Genomic DNA, 25403 nt, shown 5'->3' with positions numbered 1-25403 from the left:
TCTCCTTGCAAAATATTTTGCTGTAGACAGACTGCTGAAGGCTGCAGTATGTATCTGTAGGTATCTGCCAAGGTGTTTAAATACAGGGCAATGTTTTTCAGATCTGTAGAGAATAGTTATTTACAGTGGAAAGAAATGACTGCGAGTGTTTACTCTGATTCATTTTGCTACTGGCAGATAATATATGTGCTCTTCCAGTGCTTTTATATAAAGGACATGGATCTCATCTGTAAATTTTAAAGTGCGTTGCGGGCGACCCATGAAACACTATATTGTAATAATTAATGGCTCTCTGTGGAGACTGGCAGTCCAATCATCGCCCTGTCTACTGTTTTACCATCTGATAAGTTTGTGTATAGTTCCTTGTCTTCAAGATGTGAAATATTACAAGCCAGTACCGGTGACCCTAATCATGACAGGGAGATGTGTGTATCAGCAGCTGAAATCTCCACTATACACATAATGGACACTCTTCCACAAGGCAGAGTCCCACTTTCTGCAGCCCTTGCTTTCATCTCTAATACAATTACTGTAAGAGCCGATTTTCAGTAATAAAGGACATTTTGTAATGCTAAAAGTACATATGAGCATGTGCAAATATCAAAGATAAAAGTTGTAGGCAAACAGGCAGTATATAAATGACTGTAGAAACAGCTGGAGTTTCTTTTCAATAATAATACAGGTTGAGTATCCCTTATCCGAAATGCTCGGGACCACAACCATTTTGGATAATGGATTTTTCCGGATTTTGGATTTTTTTTTTCCATACTTACCTGGTCCCCTGGTGGTGTCCCGATGGTCCCCCGACATCCACGGTGACCCCCGGCATCCACGGCGGACTTCAGGATCCTCTTCAGCACCATTTCCGGTCCCAAGGGTGCATTGCATGAGTGCGCGGGTGTGCCTGTGATGTCACCAGCGCACCTGGGCACTCACACAACACACCCTGGGACCAGAGATCTTGGAGCTTTGACTTCTACTTTATATATATATTGTTGGGATAAGGGTGGTAGTGGATGTAGACTATAAGCTCCATTGAGACAATGACTAAAATAAAAAATGAAACATTATCTAAAAACTGTTGCATAATTTATTGAAGGCAACAACCATATAAGTATTTAATTCATTAAATAATTATGTGATACTTTAGCCCCCGCGATACCTGTGTTGTGGTGTGCAGGGGGTCTCCGTCACATCCCTGGGCTCTTCCTCTTCTCCCTGGATGGGAAGCAGGTGTCCTGGGCACTTCCTCCTCCCCCTGCAGCTGGAAGGTCCTCTGGCTATGTTGCTAGGGGGGCTAGGAGTTTGATGGAGGTATGCCGGTCGGGGAGTGGGGTCAGCATCTGCAGCAAGTTTGTGTTTGATCAGCTGTCAATACTTAATAGAAGGATGAGTTTGGGCAGAGCTTATCTAAAATAAACTAAATTAACTCCATGCCAACATGGATAGTTCATACCAGCATGCCTGTGCACACTAATTGGTTGCTATTAAAATCCTGCCACTATCGCTACCTCCATGTGAGTACCAATAGCAGCAGCTTGATGGTCAAAAACCTGATGTATCCCAGTAAGTATTTTAGCCCAACCCATCATCCGACCATCCCACATCCTAACCGCCCCCTCCTGCAGACTAACCACCCTAACTGTGAACTTCAGCAGCCTAACCTTAGCCACCCTCCCTGGCAGCCTGACGCTAACCTCTTCTCCCCCCCACAGCCTACAGTAATTCTAAAGCTGAGTACACACACGATATGCAGTGCCGCTGACCGAACGATCTAGTGCTTAAATACTGAACGATATTGAACAATATTGTTCAATGATGTCACATATTGTCAGATTTGACTGCATGTTCAAACTACAGGAGGGATCGTTAACAACCCACAGGAGCACATATCATTAATGATAAAGTGGGTACACACTATACAATATGAACAATAATATTATTATCGTTCATATCGTTAGCTAATGTCACATAGTGTGTACCCAGCTTAACACTCCCTCCAGGGCCCTAACCCTATCCTCTGTACTTACAATCGGGATCGGCCTGGATTCTAGCATCTGGATTCTGCTCTCAGTATTCTGACTGTTGGGGTCCCAAGTGCCGGAATCCTCTCCGCACCCCGTATTAATCGTTACTATGTGGCCTGTTGCAAAACTCTCTCCCTTCATCTCTGGGCCAATTTCCTCCATTAGGTAACAGCAGTCATCTCTGCTTTGTTTTTTCATTAAAACTGCATTATAATAACATATAGTGATGCAAGAAATAAAGAAATAAAGCCCATTACCATTAGTGATAAGAAATCTGTCTTTTAATTGTTACATGTACTAGCATATGTTTGTGTATTGGCAACTATTATGTGGGTCAAATGAGGTGGGTCAAATGAGGTGATTCAGCACATGGGTGTCTTCCCTGGCTAATTACACCTCTTCTTTTATCCACATACTCAGACTGAGCACAGATGTACAAAGAAACATGTTACCACTCAGCCCATTTGGGACTTATTCAGACCTGATCCTATGGCTGCGAATTTACAGGCTAGGCGATTATCGATCGTCTGCGCAGGCGTATGGCCCGTAGTAGGCATGCATAACGCCTTGAAATTCTGCTACATTTTTTTAATTGCTGGCCATTTGCAAGGTGAAGCCGGTGTTTTGGGGTGGTAACTGGGAGTGTACGGTAAACCGCAGATGTGCCCAGGCATTTTAGGGGAAGTTGTGTGACATCAGCTCCAGCCCCTATCAGCCTGTTTCTATTGCATATAGCAGCCACTGAGTAAAGGTCCATATACACTGGGCGATTATGCCCAGCGTGTATGGACAGTGATGACCGATGTCATCGCTGGGGAGGGGGAAGCCGCTCAGTGGCACTTCACTCTGGCGGGGCAGCATATACCTGTTCGCAGGGCTCCAAAAATTAGCAGCCGTGTGATCGGTCGTAATGTACCTTTGGATTTTTAAGGCATTGTTTTAATTCACAATAGTAGTTATATCAATAAAATATTGTATTGTAAAATAACATTGCACATTTTTATAAATATTTTACAGTCTGGTCACTATGGCTGCCCAGCTGGAGCCTCTATGCTGGACAATCTGAGAGAGGATATAACATCTAGGGGGTCATTCTGTTTGACTTGGTAAGCTGCGAGATGTGTAACAAAGACACATACCCAAATAAATGTCAATTAATTCCCCTTATCATTACACAGCTTTAATAATACAAGGTTTCCATCCATCATTAAATATTATAGAATATCTCAGTGAAGCAGGCAGGCTGGTCCAACACCGTGTATCATGATGCAATATTAACCTCCGTATCCTCAGTAACATTCATTACCACTTTGCAGCTCACAATGGGGGTTATTCTGGTTGGTGCGGTGGGACCGTGCACGGTCGGATCGGGCTTTTTTTTCCGTCTGCGCATGCGTATCTTTTGCTACAGTATGCGCATGTGCGGTGACCGCACTCCGCTCACGGACAAGTCTCTCCATGCAAAAAAGCTTGTCCGCAAGAGCACTGTCATTGTGGGCGGCATGTGGGCGTTTTTATGGGAGCGGCCGGAATAATGAGGAAAAATGGGCTTACACAGTGGTGTGCACACAAAAAGCACGGTGCCACAATGGCCTCGATCGGCGAACGCACCGTGCATTTTGGACAAAAAACAGACGGACGCCAAAGATAGCTCCAGACCACTCTTAGAGCTACCGCATGAGAGCGGACGCCTGGGTCTGCTAATTAACGCCGAATACAAGTAAATCACATACACCTGAATGCAATAAGCCATGCTGCAGGCTATTAAGTGAAATGCCTCATTTCACTACCTGCAAGCCACACGCAGCCCAGAAATACATAGGAAGGTTCTCTTTCTACACTTTTCCACATGTAAACGTTGTTTTATTTTTAAGTACTATTAATCCAAACAGACCTTTCTATTTGTCCAGGTAGTTATTTTTTAACCATCTACACCCTTACTGAAAGTGTGTTTTATATATTTACAAAGCAGGAGACACAATTCATAGGAGTCGACATGTGTCAACTTTTTCACTGCAACACAAACATACAAGTCTATTTTAATTTTTAAACACATCGACCACGTCTAACACCAACAATGAGTTATTGGGACACCATTTCTACTTGCAATGTTGGTTAAATGTCATATGCCCATGGGCACTATTTTGCACACAATCTCAATAATATTTGCCCGGGAGTCTCAGAGCGAAAAAGGCTGATATCTGTCCCGTGTACGTTGGCGTGCGCTCATATGTATGTCAGTTGTCGGTGGCAGAGGCCTGATCCGTCCGTGCACGGTAGCGTACGCTCAAATGTATGCCACTCCCCCTTTGCCGTTGTCTGAGACGTCCGCGTGCGGCTGTTCTGTGGGCGGACTCACGCTCACCGTTAGAGTGCGGAAAACGCTCGGTGTGCACGCTCGTACGCACGTTTCACCGATACGATCAGAATAAGGTCCAATGTTATTTTCAACCAGTTCAGGCCAATAGGTTGCACCAAGCTGGATGACTAATGCTGGCCAAACATCTACAGATGTGTCTTATATGTGTTAGTATACTTCAGTTATTCATAATCAGATATTTTTGTAATCATTACTAACATTTGAAGAAAAACTATAACCAATGTTAGTATATGTTTCTGGAGTGTACTCTTTCCATACTCTTTCCATATATACAAAAATAGTTTAATCCATGATATTTAACTATTCTACTACAGTATTTGGGTATAGCCTCTGAATTATATTCACTTCTAGCCAGTGGTGCAAGTGTGGCAGTACAGGGTGGTACATATTGTGCCGATACCCTGTACCACCATAACAAATGACCCGGAAGCGCTCTGTGCAGTGTACGCTGTCAGGTGAAAATCTGGATGAACAGAGAGCGGGCAACCAGCACTTCCCTGAGGCTGGCCCTGACACCACACTGAGAGGGCTCCGTGCATAGCCCTGCTCTCCCTGCTCCTCTGCCTGCAGTATGCTCTCTGCCCCCACCACACTGCCCCGAGGTCTGCTGTCTGCACGTGCCAGGAAGAAGAAACAATGTTGGGTGAGTGCTGTATGTACTGGGGGGGGGATATGCATAATGTGGTACTACGGGGTGTATTATAGGGGGTACTGTATATAATGTGCTATAGTGCTCTGTGTACTTGGGGGAGGGGGGCTGCATATAATGTTTTACTGGGTGTAATAAGGTGATGGGGGTGTGCTGTGTATAATGTGCTATAGTGCTCTGTGTACTTGGGGGAAGGGGATGTGTGTAATGTTTACTGGGTGTAATATGGTGATGGAAGTGTGCTGTGTATAATGTGCTATAGTGCTCTGTGTACTTGGGGGAGGGGGCTGTGTATAATGTGTTACGGTACTTGTGGACTTTCACGGCTCCCATCGCATATGTAGTGGCATGCGATGGCATGCGATTTTTTTCCGTTTTATGCCATTTTTATAAAAATCGCATGCTATTTTTAACAGAAATGCATCCAAATGCATTTAAATTTGTATCAAACATGTTCAATGGCCCTCAAATGTCATTTTTCAGGTTGTACCACCCCCACTATCTACGCGAACCCGAAGCGTGGTGAGCGCAGCGATCCCGCGAGGGGCGGCGGTACGCGTCCTACGACCTTTTCATACCCCCACTATCCACGTCGGCGTGGAGTTGAGAACAGAAAGTGTGGCGAGCGCAGCGAGCCCCGTGAGGGGACGCGGACACCTGTGAAGCACGCGAGGGGACGCGTATACCTGTGAAGGTATCCGTGTCCGCTCGCCACGCTTCGGGCTTGGTGGCTCGCTGCGCTCGCCACACTTTCTATTCTCAACTCCACGCCGACGTGGATAGTGGGGGAATGAAAAGGTCGTAGGACGCGTACCGCCGCCCCTCGCAGGCTCGCTGCACTCTGCACGCTTCGGGTTCGCGTTGATAGTGGGGGTGGTACAGCCTGAAAAATGACATTTGGGGGCCATTGAACATGTTTGATACTAATTTCAATGCATTTGGATGCATTTCTGTTAAAAATCGCATGCGATCGCATGCGATGCGATCACATGCGATGCGATCGCATGCAATGCGGTTTTTTTACTATGCGATGGACATTGTGGGAGCTGTGATTGTCCACACACTTCTTTAAAGTATTCACACATGAACATTTAGATTTGACCATACATTCCAAACAAGAAAATAAAAATAGCTTAATTATGACTGCCATAATAATAAAAAATAAGAATACACTTGTTACTCTTTAATAATAATCTAACAATAATTACTAGGAAGCATGGCATAGGTCTGTGGCTAAGTTCCCATCAAAGCCTGTATCTGTGTGGAATGCCTCCAGGCGCTCCAGTTTCCTCTTCACACCAAAAACAACAGTAAGTTAATTGGATTCTGAAAAAAATTAACCCTAGTGTTTATGTGTGTATGTGTACTTGGGGAGAATATGTTTGTCTCCTCTCAGGGCTGAATTAAGCCTTTGGGGGGCCTGGGTCACTATAGACAGGGGGCCCCCTCCCACTTGTCATTACTTGCCGCAAACTGCACGGGAGAATATTACACTGTCAAAACACAGAGCAAAGGCAGTATAAAATTGGTCAATGGGTAACTGCATGGGGGAGGGGTCAATATAAATAAATATATATATATATATATATATATATATATATATATATATATATATAAAATAGTGGGATACCCAGCGCAATCTCTAGCGATAAAGATAAAGGTCCATATACATATAAAATACCACATGAAAAGCCTGTGTTTGTCCCTCTGTACCTTACTCTGTAGGAGCCCTGATAGGCTCAGCGCTGCCTCTGATTAAAAACCCTCCCAAGGTGAGGCACTCTATGCATTTACCACTGTACATAAGTAAATGTTGCGTTATGTTTCAAAAATAATTTACATTTTTAGACAAACAAATCAGTAGAATATAAAAGGATGTCAGTTTCCTTCCAACATTTTTGTTTTCATCGGATCAAAATTCTCTCTCATTTTTTTGCTACAGTACACACAGATTTGCTGTGATACATAGCGCCAATGACAACAGTATTTCTTTTTAGTGTACATACTTTATATGGCATTAATGTTTCTACGCAGCCAGTAACTGAGCAATTATTTCTTATAGCTGAAGTGAGTGACTTAGACTGAGTAAATAATTTGCCCGTTAGTTTTTTTAATTTATATTACAACCAGCAGTTTCATTACTTATTTTGGAACAATTGCATTCTTTCTTTGCATTGCTTTTATACATTTTTATTTGCATTTATTTTGTAGAGCAAATGGTATCTATTCTTATGAGAAATGCTAGACTGGTCAGCCGTTTGCTGGTCAGGGTTTTTTAATTTTGTAATATAACAAAAATTCAGGACTTAGGGGGCATACACATGGGGCGATTTTAGCCAATTATCTAAGCAATCTGTCTAGAAGTTAAGTACGGATCGCTCTGTGTGTATGCCATTGTGCGAGTGCAATGCGTTTTCCCCCACGTCGCCATCGCCTAATTAGATCTTGACTACATGTAGTCAATATCTAGTCAAATCGCTGACCTGTGCTAATGCTAACCAGTGTTCTGGTACGTGTGTATGGGTGAATTAACTGTCAGGAAGCACAACTGCGATTTTCCTAGCCAGCATTGCTCAGCATGCAGGATAGGGAATATCACCCCAAAACAAATAAGTCACCAGGGCCAGATGGGATTCATCCGAGGGTATTAATGGAATTAAGGGATGAACTAGCTACCCCCCTACATTATATCTTTAGCAAGTCACTATCGTCAGGTATAGTACCAAAAGATTGGAGAATAGCAGAGGTAGTGCCAATATTCAAAAAAGGAAAAAAGGAAGATCCAGCTAATTACAGACCCGTTAGTTTAACATCAATTGTGGGTAAACTATTTGAAGGATTTTTAAGGGATGGTATCCAGGAATATTTAGATCATCACCGTCTACTCAGTACTAACCAACATGGGTTCGTGAAAAATCGTTCATGCCAAACTAATCTACTAGGGTTCTATGAAGAGGTTAGCAAAAACCTCGATAATGGAAATGCTGTAGATGTGATTTTCCTAGATTTCGCTAAAGCATTTGATACTGTCCCACACAAGAGATTGATTAATAAAATGGAGAACCTAGGATTGGGTGAAAATATCTGCAGATGGGTAGGGAATTGGCTATGTAATAGAGAACAAAGAGTGGTTGTGAATGGTGCCGTATCAGATATGATACCGGTACTAAGTGGAGTGCCCCAGGGTTCGGTTTTGGGGCCCATTTTGTTTAACATTTTTATTAACGATATTGGGATAGGGTTACTCAGCAATGTATCCATCTTTGCGGACGAAACAAAACTTAGCAAAGTCATCAAATCACCGGAAGATGTCACCATGCTTCAAAATGATCTTGCAATTCTAGATGAGTGGGCAAAAAAATGGAAGATGAGGTTCAATGTAGATAAATGTAAGGTTATGCACCTTGGGAGACACAACCAGTGTGCAAGTTACAACCTTAGTGGAGAGGAACTGGGTAATTCCATACTTGAAAAGGATCTAGGAGTCCAAATAGACAGCAATCTAGGATGTAGTGCCCATTGTAATGTAGCTACAAAAAAGGCCAACAAAATTCTGGCATGTATTAAGAGGGGAATGGAAACTAGGGACTCAAGGGTAATTATGCCATTATATAAAGCATTGGTGAGACCTCACCTAGAGTACAGAGTACAGTTCTGGGCCCCACACTATAAAAAGGACATCATAGAATTAGAAAAAGTCCAAAGGCGAGCAACAAAGCTTATTAGGGGAATGGAGAATTTAAGCTACGGGGAGAGATTAAGCAATTTGGGACTATTTACATTAGAAAAGAGACGTTTAAGGGGGGACATGCTCAACATGTACAAGTATATCAAGAGCCAATATAAGGAACTGTCACACACCCTATTTTCTACTAGAAAGGAATCTAGGACGCGAGGGCATGAGTATAGATTAGAAGAAAAAAGATTTCATTCAGCTAGTAGAAAGAATTTCTTTACGGTCAGAACAGTCAAACTCTGGAACTCTCTTACCAGAGAGGTGGTAACGGCTGGCTCATTAAATGCGTTCAAGGCAAAGTTGGACAAACATTTACTGGAGAAAAACATCCATGGGTACAAATAAGAAATATAATTTGTCTGTAAAATACCAGAACCTACCAAATCAGCAATGGATATCTATACCAGGTTGAACTAGATGGACGCAAGTCTTTTTTCAGCCTTACCTACTATGTAACTATGTAACTATGTGTATAGGGCTTTACATAGTGGGTATTCCCAGGGCTGGCTTTACTTTAGGCAGCTGCCTAGGGTGCTGGGATCTGGGGGGGTAGGCACCAAGTCTGCCTATCAAAAAAATCAAGGCTGCCTATGAGGATCCATATTGTACTTAATGCAGGTGGCTGCTGTGGAACCTCTAAGACCTGACCTCCATACTTCCCCTTGAGACATACTTCCCTACTTTGCTGCCTCCTCCTCCTTGTACTTTTTTTGTGGGTGGCAAAGAGAGGTCTCCAGGGAAAGCAAGGGACTTGCCCACCCAAGTTTAGGGAGCATTAAGGGGTTGGAAAGGGGGTATTGGTGGCAGTATAGGTGGTGGGGGGTAGGTTAAAGTTTTGCCTAGGGTGCTGAAAAGCCTTACATCAGCCCTGGCTATACCTATGCCAGGGACCGTGCTGTGATTTGACTTTGTATTCTCCTCTCATTGCAGGTAATTGCCTTAAAATGCTGGGATGAATATGTGCTGCAATTTGGAATACATTTGATTTGGTTAATTACATTGGTAATATTTATACCAGTAGTTATTTGCTACTAAGCTGATTTATTATTGTTCATACTTCTTAAAGTATTGGTTATCTTCTGTCTCAATATTTGTTTCAGTTTTATTACCTGCCTGGAACTATTGCGCACACATGGATAGAGATGCTAGGCTGGTCCGCCTTTTGCTGGTCATGGCATTTTTACTCTATTGGTGCCCACACACGGTGAGATGTGTGCTAGGTGGGATTTGAGCCATACAATTGGTGCTATGCAATTTTTATTGTACACACTGTAAAAATGTAAACCACATGCTATTTGAACTACATCCGATTTTGACTACACTACAATAGTCACATGCGATCTAGTTAAAAAATACCCGCATGCACATATACAGATACACAGATAATGGCCCTTAATCAGATCTGATTGCAGTACCCATGGACAAAACCATGTGCACTGCAGGTGGGGCAGTTGTAACATGTGCAGAGAGAGTTAAAATTGGGTGGGGTGTGTTGAAACTGAAATCTAAATTGCAGTGTAAAAATAAAGCAGCCAGTATTTACCCTGCACAGAAACAAAATAACTCCCCCAAATCGAATTCTCTCTAAACATGTTACATCTGCCCCATCTGCAGTGGACATGGCTTTGCCCATTTTGAGAACAAATTTGTACTTCGATCAGATCTGAATAAGGGCCAATGTGCAGGGAAGATAATAGCACCAGGTGTGCGCACCATAAGGTTTTTTCTTTAAGAATTAGGAAATATTATGAAAATTCTGCCCTTATTTAGGACTTACATAGGATGAAAACAGATGTTAATCTTAACACTAACTTCTTTATGACTAAGAAACTGCCAACCTGCCTTTCACCCTCATGCAAATTCTTCTGTATATTTAATCGTATGTTAATAGCTATCATTCTCTAATCCTCACACTATCAAAGAACACTATGCAGCCAATTTGTATATATGAACAATGTTTATAATATCAGAATTTGCTTGAAATTCAGTAAGTGATGCTTAAGTAATTGAAGCCATTCTAGGATTGTGTTTGCTTAGTCAAATACAAGGTAACTTATCACCTTTCATCTGCTAAACATTTTCCTCCATGGTAGCCTGTATCAATTGCTGTAGTATTCCAAGAAAAGTAGGTATAAGGTATGAGTCCTAATTTTGCACCAGAACCTTTGAAATGTCCCCATATGTCTAACAAACTTAAAGTAACACATCTATACATACATATATATCTTCACGACCCTTATCTCAAAATATCTACCAACCTGACTTCTCCACATCTCATCCACATTTATTATTTGCTCCCATCCACCATTTTAGGAATTTATTTGTGCTGCACCGTCTGTTGAATACTCTCCCATGTGAAACAAGAATCTTCATCAGTACAGTATCTCCACCTTTAAGCATTCCCTGAAAACTCACCTCTTCAGTCAATCATCAAATTCTAGAACCACCCACATTACCTTCATAAACTTTTCCCTACCATTTACATACCCACTGTACAGTCCATATCCTCACTTGTTTTCTCTTTCTACACTTTCCCACCCCCCTGGCCAACATACATATAGTCCACCAAAAACCTTTGCAATATGGTGGACCATTATGCAATAGATAACGCCTATCCTTTTATATGCCTAATACCCTGTAGATTTAAGCTTGCGAGCAGGGCCCTCCTACCATTTTGATTGTCTGTAACTACCCAGTTTATTTGATCACTGTTTCCAATTGTAAAGCGCAATGAAATTTCCTGCACCTGTTAATAAATGAATACATAATAATAGAGCGCAATAATCAACTGCTATTGAACACACTTCAAAGGGATTCTCAGACCCTGATCTATGTACAGTAACACCCTTTGTATATTAAAATATTGAAAATGTATCTTTAAGAACAAACTTTAACGCAATTGTTTTTTTGTTTATCTTTTATTGCTTTTATGTGACAGTCACATTTATTGCTGCACATGTGTTATTTTTTCATCTGTTTTCTGATATTTAGGTACTGTTTGTTTCAGAAATATTTTTGCATTCAGCATTTTTGAAATGTAATGTAACTTTCATGATCAAAGTTGGTGCCCACAATAGCGGACACTATGGTTTCTTTCATGAGGGTATCAACGGGCTGACCCGAAATATTTGTATTTCAACAAACAGATGTACAACATTAATTACATTATCTCTTTATCTCTCAGTATGCTTTGTAAATTTATTTATTTATTTACATTTATTTAATGAAATCAAAAGTCCGTTAGAAACTTAAGAACATTTACTTTATAAATAAACATCACATTAAAGTGTACAAACATTATAACAGAAAAAAATCAAACATCTTTACAAACAAGCACAATCATTTCTATAAATAGAAAGAAAAGCATAAAGAATGTCGAGAAAGCCAAGACAACATATAAAACAGATCACCTCTACAGAAATACAGCGTAAAAATGTGCAGAATTATGCATAGTATATAGGCTTTGAGTATACAGATTACAATATATTGATGTGCTACTGTGTGGACTATTTTGACCCTGTGGTAACGGTAACCACTTGGATGGAACAGGGATCATTGATTCCTATGGCCACCAATCCACCACAAATCAGGCATAACTCGTGGCAATATATGTACATGTCCTTAAGACTCTTAAACTGGGTACACATTTAATGATGCATATACACAGATGTAAAGATACATCTGCTGTCACATACACATTGAACAATATATTGTGTGACCGCATTACCCTACATGCCATCATTTGCTAGGTCATTCCATCGGGCACACAGAATACCCTACTGAGTGACCCACAGGATTGTACAGTAGTGGGTACACATTAGACGATGTTCCCGTCATATCGGTCCAGCTCACCTGATTGGACAATGGGCTAGGGTGCACTAAGGTTCAAAAGAGCGATAAACGATCAGCCTATTAGTTCCTAACTGTCATTCTACAGGATGTGTTTAAAAACTAACAGCAGCTTGGCTGGTAGTTTATCACTTTCCTCATTTTTGAGGCTTAGTGCATCTGACCCAATATATCCTCTTCTGTGTACTCAGCTTTGGGGGCAGATTTATCAAAGCTTGGAGAGAGAAAATATCAACCAATCAGCTTCTGTAATTTTTCAAGCGCAGACTGTAAATGACAGAAACTGATTGGTTGGCGGCACATATCTCTCACTTCAAGCTTTAATAAATGTGTCTCTTTATGTGATATGCTTCAAACCTTTAATGATTAAAAGGAGAGAAGTCACTCATATCATCTACAATTTAATAGTTTGTTACAAACAACTTCTCTACTTTTCATCTTTCGAAGGTTTGTCCAGATTTACATAGAGCACCAACATGAACATTGAGATATACTGTACATTTATAGTAAGATGTAGTAGAGAATACAAAATAAAGCATAACAACCTGTACAAAAAGTTTAAAATGATAAACAGTAGTATATTCTTCACTCTCGGAGTATAAATATGATTTAGACCTTAGAGTTATTAAAAACAATCAAAAAAACAGTACATTCTTCATAGGTAGACTTCAATGTGCAACACTTTAGCACAACATCATATCAGCTGTGTTTACTTTAAAAGATTGCATCTGGAAAGGTTGGCAGCAAAAAATATTTGATATTTATTTTTAAATGGCCAGCACTGACAACTAAAAATGACTTCCTTGGTGATCTTATAGCTCTGTATTGTAAATTCAGTTATTGACCATTTAACATTTTTATATCATAGTTAGAATGATAAGACATAGGGGTGTATTCAATGTGGCCGGCGAAGATTTTTTTCTGGCGAGGACGGCCATCCTCGCCGTTTAACCCCCTCGTCGGCGAGGATTCCCCGGAATGGCAAGGTTCACCATATAGCCGCGAGCATCGCTGTTTTGATGGCTGCACTCACCGTTTACACCTCGCTTTTTAGAAATAGCGAGGTGGAACCGGCAAGTGCAAGGGGTCAGTGGAATACTGAGGGCGGGCTATGACGGCAAGCAACAAGCACTGCTCGCTGTCATAGCTCGCCTAAACGTCATTGAATACATCCCATTATAATTAATGTCGTGTGTGTGTGTGTGTGTGTGTGTGTGTGTGTGTGCAGTTGTAATTCTTTTATCAGCAATGGCTCTGTACAATATTTCATAAAAAATCTTTCAGTTTCTATTTTTGTACACAATGATCATACAGAGTAAATAACGATAACATAATATAATGACCTATTATTGTTTAGGAATAGCCACTCTCATAGTATATATATATATATATATATATATATATATATATATATATATATATACACACACATGCGTTCACTGTGGAATTATTTATACAGTGACCCTGAGTTTCTGAGTTTAAGCTGTGGACAATCCTTGGTTCTAGAACAAGATATCCTACTGACAGCGGAATTATTTCCATGATTGATTTCACTATAACCAGAGTGAGTAGTTGACACTGGCTCATCAAGGTACCCCATAAAATGGGATGAGATGGATTGTGTTTAGTTTACAAGCTCCTAAACCTCAGAGATTAATGAACACGATAATGGTATTATAGAAAATAATTCTTTAAAACACTACAAACGAAAATAATATTTACAATGGATTACATTTGAAGAGCATCTACAATACAGAATTATGTGCACTTAAACTGCAGTTGCTGAAAGCCCCAGATCAAGCGGAACGAAAGACATAAATAATGTTTTTGGCAAACAGTCCGATAGGCTTAGAATTTCTCTGTAGTTTTGGGCAACGGGTGAGCAGAGTACAACTCAACAGACTGCCTTTTGTTTTCCTGCTTGTTTTCCCATGCTTCCTCCTCTGGTACATATCTCCCCAACAGCATAGCAATCCTGTCAGACAGGCTCTTGTTGAGAGGAAACAGGGCATAGTAATATATTATTGAGGCCAAAACGCCACCACAAAGAGGTCCAATCCAAAATACCTGGAGGAAAAATGTGTTATTATTATTATTATTATTATATAATAATAGCAGATGGACAACTATTATGAGTAACGTATTACTATGATGCCATTATCTGAGCAGGGCATACACCAAATCAAAGGTCTTTGCCTATAGATTTTATAGATGTGCAGGCTCTGATTTACTTTGATTTACTCTGTTTTCAAAGCAGGATCTTATTGGCTATCAACTGTCAACAACTGTCATGTGATTTGGGATGGCCAATAAGATCCTGCTTTGAAATCAGAGTAAATCAGAGTAAATCAGAACCGGCACATCTCTAATAGATTTGCAGAAAAACATTGGCGTTGTAATTGGTTGCTTTGTTTTGAAGTTACAGTATGGGGAAAATATCCTCCTGCCATTTACAATGCATCACCATGATGGTGATCTCTCCTTTGAAACCGCTAGGTGGTCTGGAACATATGACCGGCTGGGTGGCCTGGAATCTTTTCAAAGCAAAGATTATATTTTGTATCATGTTTAGCTTATATACGAAATATAATCTTTTTTACACAACATTTTTTATTTGAATTTATATAACAAATGTGAGCGACACTGGCATTTTAAGCGGATATTTTGCACATCTCTCACAGAGATGTTGACATTCAAAGGGGTAATGTTGCCGGATGGTTTGTGGAAGGCCCTACATTAATGTTGCCTGACGTGGGAATACCTTTTTTTAAGAACTATCTCTTTTGTATTGTTAAGCAAGTAGGGAAAATAATTACAGACAGATGTCAAAAACACCAAAATAGAACATTCAATGGTTGTACAGTGACAAATTTAAAGACAATGCTGGCATTTATATTCAGTCATAATGATGATGGTCTTATACTACCACAAATAAAACCATGAAGTAATCCTATAACATCAAAGTATTGATAGATGGAAATGTCTAAATCAAAGGATCCGGACTATTTGTCTACAGCAAAAAGATAGACAATCATTAGGTCGAAACCATTAGTTCGACAAGCAAAAAGGTCGACAAGCAAAAAGGTCGAAATGCAAAAGGTCGACACTATCATTAGGTCGACAGTGTCTAGGTCGACAGCCAAAAGGTCGAAATGGTTTTTTTCACTGTTTTTTGAGCCGACATGTGCCGACAGGCGGTATTTCATGCCCTACCATCCACTAGGGTGAGGTGTGAGAATAAAATAGTGTGGCACCGTGCCCGAAGCATGCGAGGGGCTGCGGTTCACTTCAAACAGTGTCCATGTCGACTGGTCGACATTTGGGTAAAAAAACAGTGAAAAAACCCATGTCGACCTTTTGACTGTTGACCTAGACACTGTCGACCTAATGGTAGTGTCGACCTTTTTGCATGTCGACCTTTTTCCTTGTCGAACTAATGGTGTCGACCTAATGGTTGTCTATCTTTTTGCTGTAGATCCCTTGTCCCGGTTCATAAACCAAGGCCATAACAGGAGAAAACAAGGGGGGAGATGAGGTAGAGAGTTAGCATTACAGTGTAACTTATAAAGAAAAGTAGGCAATCATGACCAGACAGAGGGTTATGATGTTATCAACAATTATACAGAAATAAAGAAAACCAAGCCTAGAGCTCATTTCAAGCCAATTCTGTGTGAAGTCTGGTGAGAGTCCCATTTAAGGGTATACGCTTCTGGTAACTGAGCCATGTTGTGATATCAGTCACTGCAGACTGATATTATAACATCATATTTAATGCTTGCAAATTTTTGCTTTTGTTTAATTTGTAGTTGCAGAAAACTCAATTGTTATCAAAATCATAAAACTATGTTGTAGGTATAAATTATCAAAACAATGGTGTTAATTACAATTTTGTCATGAAGAAAATGATTACTGTGTGAAGGGCGAGTATATATTTAGATGAACAAGCAGACATATAATTACATGTAAAAGTCTGAACTTACTGGTTTGCTGACTAGGAGGTCGTAACAACAATTTTTAAGGCCAAATGACAGCCGAATTATACTTCCGCAGCATCATTGTTGCCCTATTATATGGCATAGCAATAATTGTTTGAATCTACACAACAATCTAAACCAGCGGTTCTCAAACTGTAGGTCCTGACCCCAAAGTGGGTCCTGACCTTCTCAGCATGGGGACGCGACTCCATGTTGCTGACCATCAGGCCGATGACTTTTCTAATCACAGTGATTCAAGGAGTCTGAAAAATCTGTTGAATTGTCTGTTATATATATTAGACTCCTCCCATTATTTTGTGCCTCCACAATGCTGCCATGTATGTGCTGTCTGCTGACCACACATGTGACGTGATGACCTTCTGCCGTAACTTGCTGCGGTCCTGTCATTATTTATATTGTCTGATGGGGTCCCAGAGCAAAATACTTTGAGGACCCCTGGTCTAAAATTATGCTACAGTATTAGTTGGGAATGATTAATGACCGCAAGTCACCTACACAAATTTCACTAGGAGCCAATGTTGTTAGCCAGAAGTGACTACACAACAAACACACGTACACTCTGCCACCTACAGTAGGTCACTGTTCTCCGTTAATTAGCTGTGGTTTAGCCAATGTTTTCGTTTCTATTAGAGCAGTGATTTTCAACCTTTTTACCTTGCGGCACTCTAAATAAGTTTTAACAATTCCCAAGGCACATTATGATCCCCACAGGGCAAAACACATCGGCCCCCACATTAAAAAAACAAAAACCTATTGGTCCCCATATAAAAAACAATCACATTGGTCCCCACAGGTAACAAAACTAAAATACATTGGCCCTTTACATGAAAAGAAGAGACCAGTAATAACAGTTGAACTGGTGGTGACTGTAAACTGGTTTGGGCATCTCTTGATCTAGGGGCACACCTAAGAACAGCTCAAGGCACACTAGTGTTCCACGGCACAGTGGTTGAAAAACACTGTATTAGAGGATCAATCATAAAGGCAATTTTGTAGCCATTAATGCCAAAACATTAGTTCTCTTTTTGGATCTTAATGGATGCTGTACAATTGTCATTCCTATACTAATATAATTTCTTGTTTATTTATTACTCTTATTTTTATTTATATCATCATTGTTTCTTTATATAGAACCAGCAGTATGTTTTTGGAGTGTAGGCGGTAACCACAGATCCCAGAAGAATCCCAAAAAAAGAAACACAAAAGAAACATATAAACTACACACCTATAAACCATGACCAAGAATGGTATTCACAATGTCAGTACTGTGGGACAGTAATGGTAACCACTATGCCACTGTGCTGCCCTTCTTTTTAAAGTACTCAGATTTTTCTGTGCTCCATAAAAATCATTGATCTGATAAACAAATGTCTTACCCATTGATATTTAACGATTCCAGTAATGGCTGCAGGGCCAAGGGACCGAGCAGGGTTCATGGAGCATCCATCAAAATAAATCTGTATATACAAATAAATTATATATAAAAAACCCTGTAAACATTTGCCTGTACAGTATCTTTCAAAATGCATGTAATAAAATGCTAGAATAAATACAAAAAACTAAACTGCTTTCTGTAAAATTACTTTTTCTTACACAAATAGATGAAGTCTTTTGGTATGCGGAGGAGTAATGATAATTATTTATAAACTCATGAAATTAAGTTAGATGTTTCCTAATCACTTAGCAAAAACCCTGATAAGTGCTTTTTGTTAAATTTACATAATTTATAGTCAAAATTGTTCCATCGCAGCAAATTAAATTAACATTACAGAAAAAGTATTTACAATTTATACATTTATATATATAAAAAACTTTTTTCTTTTGACAACAAAATAATTAGAACTTTATGGACATATATATTTTTTTATTTCACCGATGATGATGTAACGATGGTATTGATGCTTAAAACTCTCAGAGGTAAAGAAAGAATAATGTATGTGCTGACTATTGACAAAGATCAAAGTGGATTGAAACGTTGAGATGGAAAATCTGCTACTGATGGTACCTTTTCGATAAAAACATAGCAAATTTAATGTGCAATTGTAAACCTGCTGAATGCTCCAGTAATTATTTATATATTTGGTACCCTGGAATTGTGGCTCACACCCCAGTGGATGTTCTAACTTTAGATGTGAGTGCGACCATTTTTGGGATATTTATACTGTACATATTATAAACTTTCAATGGTCAGATCTATAGGGTTTGTCATTTTTTTACTTTGTTATATCTTTTTACTTATTTTGCATACGGCAGTGGTTCCCAAACTGTGTGCCTAGGCTCCCTGGGGTGCCTTGGAGCACTTGCAGGGGTGCCTCAGGTTGGTGGTCCAGAACCAATTCAAGTTATTTATGGCAAATGAAATAGGCAAAATCAGTGCTTGTGACTTCCAATTAAGAATATGCGGGTAAACAGAAGTGAATCTTGTTCCTCGCCACATACCTGTGGAACCACTGGCTTCGGTATTGTATGCTTAGGCCCTTATTCTGGATCACTTGAAAACGCAAATTCCATCTCAAATGGACAAAACTATTTGCACTGCAGATGGGGCAGATGTAACATGTGCAGAGAGAATTAAATCAAATTATCTCTGCACATGTTACATCTGCCCCACCTGCAGTGCACATGGTTTTGTCCATCTAAGAAGGAATTTGTCAGAAAGAGTGAACCACAATAACCCCCTGTATGCGCTGCATTAAATGTCAATGATTCACTGTTTCAATTATTTGATGAAAAAAAAAAATTGAATTGAAGTAAAATTAGATATTTTAAGGAAGACTGTAAGCTGGAATTTAATCTTGAGTGTAAATCCTCTGCCAAGATGTTAACCAGGTAACATAAAAGGGAAACCCTCAATACCGCTGTTTAAAAGGTTTTAATTTTGTAAACTGGAATATTAAAGAAATATCTATCATTTTATTCATTGCATTCATGTTGCAATAAAACTAATTATTTAAAGAAGTGTTGCCACTTGAGACAATTGAGATTATATTAAAAAGACCATACATATTAATACTGTTTTATATCTCACACATAATAATATGAAATATGTTAAATTTATATAATTTATGCAGAAAATATAAAATTTACTATGTATATCTTTGTTAAGCTATAGAGCCCATGTGACTTTATCTCATTGTACAGTTTGGGTAGTTCTAAACCCTTGTATATATAACAGCTGGGTAAGTAATGTTATCTGATTTTGTTGGTTATAATTGAGGAAATTGTGGTCTACAGTATGTGCTGAGCTTTCGTGAGAGATACAATTCCAACCAGTCAGTTCCTAACTGTCAATTTTCAAACCCAGCTTGTAATATGGCTGTTATGAGCTTAATGGTTGGTACTTTTTCTACATCCACTTTATCTCTCGACAAGGCTTAAGCCATGTACACATGGGACATGCCTGCACTGACTATTTGGCTGTCCGATAGGGATGCTGCTGGGCCACGCATCGCTATTGCCCGCTGTGTACACACAGGGCGATTCAGGCAAACCTAGAAGAAGAATTGCCCCATGTGTACACCCATTTAGACCCCTAAATCATGAATCATTCATTAGTCAAACAAGTGTATTATTAAGGCAAACCCTACTGGGAGTTATAATTAAATATTTGAAATCAGCCTTTGATCTAGATGTCCTTTGTAAAATCATTCAGTTACGGCCTCCTGCCATTTTATGATAACTGGTCTTCTCTATGATGTATATAAACCCTTCTACTTTACAGTACGTGGTACATATATAATTACTCAAAATAATATGCTGTAGGTTGTCATTTTAGTTTGCTTTATAATTGTATAGCTATTATTAGAAGAGTACTTGTTCTGCTGTGACAAAATTAAGAATTTGTCCATAGGAATAAAGTAGTGGTTACTTAATAGTAAAGCACATTACAGCATACCCTCCAACATGACCCATTCCATTAGGTACAAAGTGCTCTGTTCCTGGACTTCTCTGCCAGTAGCAGTTGCAGAGTTGGGGCAGCAGCACAGTCCACTGTACAAAAAGGGGAGCCGCACCTAATGCCACCCCAAACATCACTGTCGTGGACTCACTGGAAGTTGATGTGACCACCCTCTTTGAATATTGGACTGTGCTGGAGTCCAACCTCAGTAACTGGCACTGGCAGGGAAGTCCAGGAACAGAGCATTTTGGGGCAGATGTATTATCCGACGTTATGGGGGAGAAGGGTATCAGCGCACGTTATGTGCACTGATACCGCTTCTCCCCCATGTATGATGGAGCAAGCGTGCGGTAATGGACAGGGGCGCTATGCGCCCCTGTCCATATCGGCGCTGCTATCAAAATGATAGCAGGCCGAATGTATGAACGGTCAGCATCGCTGACCGTTCCGCACGAAGCCGGATTTGGCTTCGCCAGCCTCAGGCTGGCGAAGCCCTATCTAAACAGCAGGGACAGCGCTGTCCCTGCTGTCAGCTGTGGGCTGCGCTGGGGATCTCGCGTGAACAGCGAGATCCCGCGCATGCCCAGTGCGGCCGGCCGGGGGACAGGAGATAGCGCATCAGTATTAACTGATGCGCTATCTCCAGAAAGGGACATCGCCGAAGGGGGGAGTTAGCGCTCCCCCGCTTCGGCAGACAAGATGTTAATACATCTTGTCGATGTCCCTTCCTGCTTCGCCTCGCTATTGAGGCGAAGCAGGAAGTATCATAGCGGCGCGATAAGCGCTGCTATGATACATCTGCCCCAATGTACCTAATGGAATGGGTCATGTTGAAGGGTATGTTACAGCTTTACAGTAATCTGTATCAACATGTCAGCAGCTAACTCTGAACTAGTGCGATGTATACAAATACAGGGAATGACTGGTTGTCATGGTTACTGCACCTTTACTTGTCATTAGTAAAGTTTTGGATGAAGTATTATTTACACATCACGGTACAGTTGTCTTGTTCAATATAAAATGTCTGTACAAACATGAGAGAAAAGTCTAACTTTTAGATATATTCATATCTAGTGCTGTACAGAGTTATTCTATGTCACTCTGTACCCAGTGACATCTGACGCTGCCATGCATAATGTTACAGTGTCTGGGAAAAGGCTTGATGCTGTTGCCATAGTAACACCTTCTATATTATATAAAAATGAGACACTACTTCTGACATTCTCTGCATGTTAAATTGATGAAATATCGGAACATACATTGTCACAGCTATATTACACATCTGGGAAAAGTATATTCCACTCATATAGAATAATATTATCTTACCCCCAGAAGATGTCCCAATGTAACAGAAAGACCAATGGATATCGATGGTGACCCAACATTGTCAGTCCTTCTGCTGTCGGTGGATGCAAAGATACAGAGCACAAGCTGGAATGTCAGGATTATTTCCACCACTAGAGCCAGGCCGGCACTTCCAATATTTACCTGCAATAAACACAAACGTCAGCCCCAAAACTCAATCTGTGTTGTACACCTACATTGCTATCTGTAGAATATGTAAGTTATAGCTGGCTGGCAGTAGGGATTCTTGCAACACACAGTTAGAGGAGTACACTATATTTATCTGTAATTGACTCTTCGCATAACATGCTGCAATTATCTTTCATAGATTCAGCTAGATGATACTAATTAGCAATTTCCCTTCCCATGCACAAACTGAAAGAGTGTGCAAAATATAGCATTATACATGGTTCATCTATCTTCTGATCAGTCAGCTTACATTGTCACCTCTTCTACAGGAGTGTGCTGATGCTTATTCTATGTAGAGACAGCTATATATATATATAATACCATATATATATATATATATATATATATATATATATATATACATATATATAGTATATATATATATATGTGTATAATGTATATATATATATATGTATATATATATAATATATATATATATATATATATATATATAAACAGCAGGGTTGTTCTGTGAGTCCAGGGGGGACCCCCAAAATAACAGGCGGCACTCAATCAGCTGGATGCAGAAAATCCAATTTTTTATGTGCAGTAGTTAGACATATACAAGCATAATGCCGACGTTTCAAAGCCGGAGAGGCTTTATCTTCAAGGCTTGTGCAAAGAAAAAGCGCATCACCTGCACTTTTTCTTTGCACAAGCCTTGAAGATAAAGCCTCTCCGACTTTGAAACGTCGGCATTATGCTTGTATATGTCTAACTACTGCACATAAAAAATTGGATTTTCTGCATCCAGCTGATTGAGTGCCGCCTGTTATTTTGGGGGTCCCCCCTGGACTCACAGAACAACCCTGCTGTTTATATTTAATTCAGAGGAAGGCACCTCGGCGCATTACCCCATCAATGAGAGTGCCAGTCAATTACTAAACGTATATATATATATATATATATATATATATATATATATATATATAGCCATTTAGCATTTAAATGGGCAGCTATGATGTACATATATAGTATTGGGGAAAATGGGCCCTTTCAGTTATATTATAAATATATATAATAAATAAACTTATGAACTCCTCTAATTTCCAGGTTTTGTTAATGAATCCTTTAAAACCACGCTTTGTAATCGCAATAGGCTGTATTGAATTAGTGATAAATATAATTACACAATTATTTTGTATCTCATTACAGAATACCCACTATTCCAGATAACAATCGCTTAATTAAATAATTGCATTCATTTGGTTTAAAAGATTCATGATCCATTTGATGTAATACATCTATAATACATCATCACAATATCAGTTCCCTGACCGATAAACTGGTTTAATTGTAATGGAAATGCAAAAAGGTCATCATACTGTATATTGTATATAGGGCACTAACAAGGTAAAAGAGAGATAAAACTGATGTCCAAAAAATAAAACATCTGTTTATATACTGTAGCTAGTTTAGGCAAGATGTACTAAGATCTCGGAGAGAGTGCTAAAGTGGAGAGATAAAGTACAGACCAATCAGCCCCTAACTGCCATGTTACAGGCTGGGTTTGATAAATGATCAGAGCTGGTTGGGTGGGAGTTTATCACTTTCCAAGGCTTAGTACATCTACCCCACACGTGCATAACAAAACATAGTATATACAGGTAGTTAGAAATTTGTAGAATACATTTATAGGTGTGATTACATACCGAATTAATGGCCAAGTTTCCACGAACTTCAGCAGGAGTCACTCCATATAAAATACCAGCTCCTGCAATTGCTCCAACAATCTGGGCTGCTATATATAACACGGCACGTAAAATAGAAATTTGGGATCCCACCAAGCATGCTAAAGTGACCGCGGGATTAATATGGGCTCCACTCACGTGTCCAAAAATTTGTACTAATGTGCCAATGGCAAGGCCGAAAGCTATAGCGATCTGTAGGACACTTGGAAGAGCCGATGGCCAGTTGAGGGCTGACCCACATCCCAAAAAGACAAATATTAAAGTGGCCAGAAATTCTGCAAACACTGCCCGGTAAAAGGCTAAGGAGCAGAGTTCATTCCTCATTGTGCTGTTAGTATAGAAATAAGCAGTACAAGAATGTTTGTCTGGATCTCTCAGCTGTTTACTTAGGAGGCATTACAGTGGCATATATATATCTACAGGAAAGAGCAGGGAACCATTCCAGAAAGGGCTGTACCCAACAAACAAGACAGATCCGTAAAAGTTTCCAGCTCAAAGGAACTCAGACCTTCCCTAATGATAAAATAGAAAGTTCTCATTTTCTCAAGGGACACCTGACGCATCATGTAAGTGTATGGCATACCAGTAACACCCCATGAGGCACACTTTGCTAAGATACATTCACGTTGCTTAATTAATTGCAAGGTTCCTCAATTAGCTACACACAGGCATACAATGCACATTCCTATACTTACAATTTCTGCAATGTTTTTCATAATAGACTAACAAGGGAGAGATTTACTAAGCATTCGAGAGTAAACGGGGATCCAAAAAACGACAAATGCACACAAGGTGTAGTTTGTGACGTTTCAGCCGGTGAGGCTTTTATCAAACAGCATTCGAGAGTGATAAAATAGACAGAGATAAAGTAGAAGCGAATCAGCTCCTAACTGGCATGTTATAGGCTGTATTTGAAAAACGACAGGAGTGGGTTAGTTGGTACTTTATCCCTGTCCATTTAATCTTTAACCAAGGCTTAGTACATAGACTCCAAAGGACTTCTTCAGTGTAAGCGGGTTGCCTGAGATATTGGGGCATACTTGGACTGAGTTTGCCAGAGGTGCAGAGGCATTTAGGCTTAAAAGGAGTTGTAGCCACTGGAGAAGCAGCATAGCATCAGATAGGGTGGGTGTGGTCTAGCACCCACCATTGTATTTTTGGGGGCGTGCCCAGTGCTCCTCGAGCAGCTGGGGGCCTGTGTGAGAGATAACATATGTAAGGGAAGAGCTGTGAGATACGAGGTGCACATAATCCAAGTTTAGCCAGATGGCAGATTATCTTTATGGCAGTGTTAGCCTAGGGCCAGCAGGAGTGAGAATATAGAAAGAGGAAGAGTTATGTGTGGACTGTATAGAAGGTAATAGGGTATGATTGCTTATGGATTGCTTATGGAGGTAATGTGGGTGGTTCTGGAAAATGATAAACTGACTGAAGAGGGTATTTCTCGAGTCGGAGACTAGAGGAAAGTATTGTCCACGGGAGGACCTTGCGTGAGTGGTTGCAAAAGTTCTGTAACCTGTTACCATGACTGGGAACACCCGGAGCAAGGCAGTGATTAGGCTCCATTATGCTGTGTCGTCCCCCATGCATGCACGCATGGGTATCACATCCTGAACATCCGGAACCCAGGGCATGAGACACTCTA

The 25403-nt window shown here is 40.1% G+C and overlaps 1 protein-coding gene and 1 long non-coding RNA gene across 2 annotated transcripts; one reads left to right on the top strand and one right to left on the bottom strand.

Moving 5' to 3' along the window:
- The first annotated feature begins 1228 nt into the window (after positions 1 to 1228).
- Positions 1229 to 22023, top strand: LOC146059171 (uncharacterized). Its single transcript, XR_014470166.1, has 3 exons — positions 1229 to 1314; positions 3045 to 3133; positions 21867 to 22023. It is a non-coding gene; the product is annotated as an uncharacterized LOC146059171 (long non-coding RNA).
- On the bottom strand, positions 14075 to 24082 carry LOC146059169 (aquaporin-5-like). Its single transcript, XM_083171291.1, has 4 exons — positions 23720 to 24082; positions 21861 to 22022; positions 18013 to 18093; positions 14075 to 14708 (listed from the first exon to the last, which is right to left on the bottom strand). Exons 1-4 carry the CDS (start codon positions 24080 to 24082, stop codon positions 14490 to 14492), a joined length of 825 nt encoding a protein of 274 aa, XP_083027417.1. The 3' UTR covers positions 14075 to 14489.
- Positions 24083 to 25403: the final 1321 nt, after the last annotated feature.

Source organism: Crinia signifera, chromosome 2 (assembly GCF_055691185.1).
Source record: "Crinia signifera chromosome 2, ASM5569118v1, whole genome shotgun sequence".
Lineage (NCBI taxonomy): Eukaryota > Metazoa > Chordata > Amphibia > Anura > Myobatrachidae > Crinia > Crinia signifera.
Note: the sequence above shows the minus strand (reverse complement) of the source record. Positions and strands in the feature narration are given on the sequence as shown.

What these genes read in the sequence shown, in the direction of transcription:
- LOC146059169 (XM_083171291.1), bottom strand. Translation starts at nt 24,082, where the DNA reads ATGAGGAATGAACTCTGCTCCTTAGCCTTTTACCGGGCAGTGTTTGCA. An exon ending in CATTGGGACATCTTCTGGGG is followed by an intron (nt 18,094 to 21,860) that starts GTAAGATAATAT and finishes TTGTATATACAG; the next exon opens with ATTTATTTTGATGGATGCTC. An exon ending in GAATCGTTAAATATCAATGG is followed by an intron (nt 14,709 to 18,012) that starts GTAAGACATTTG and finishes TTTTTCCTCCAG; the next exon opens with GTATTTTGGATTGGACCTCT.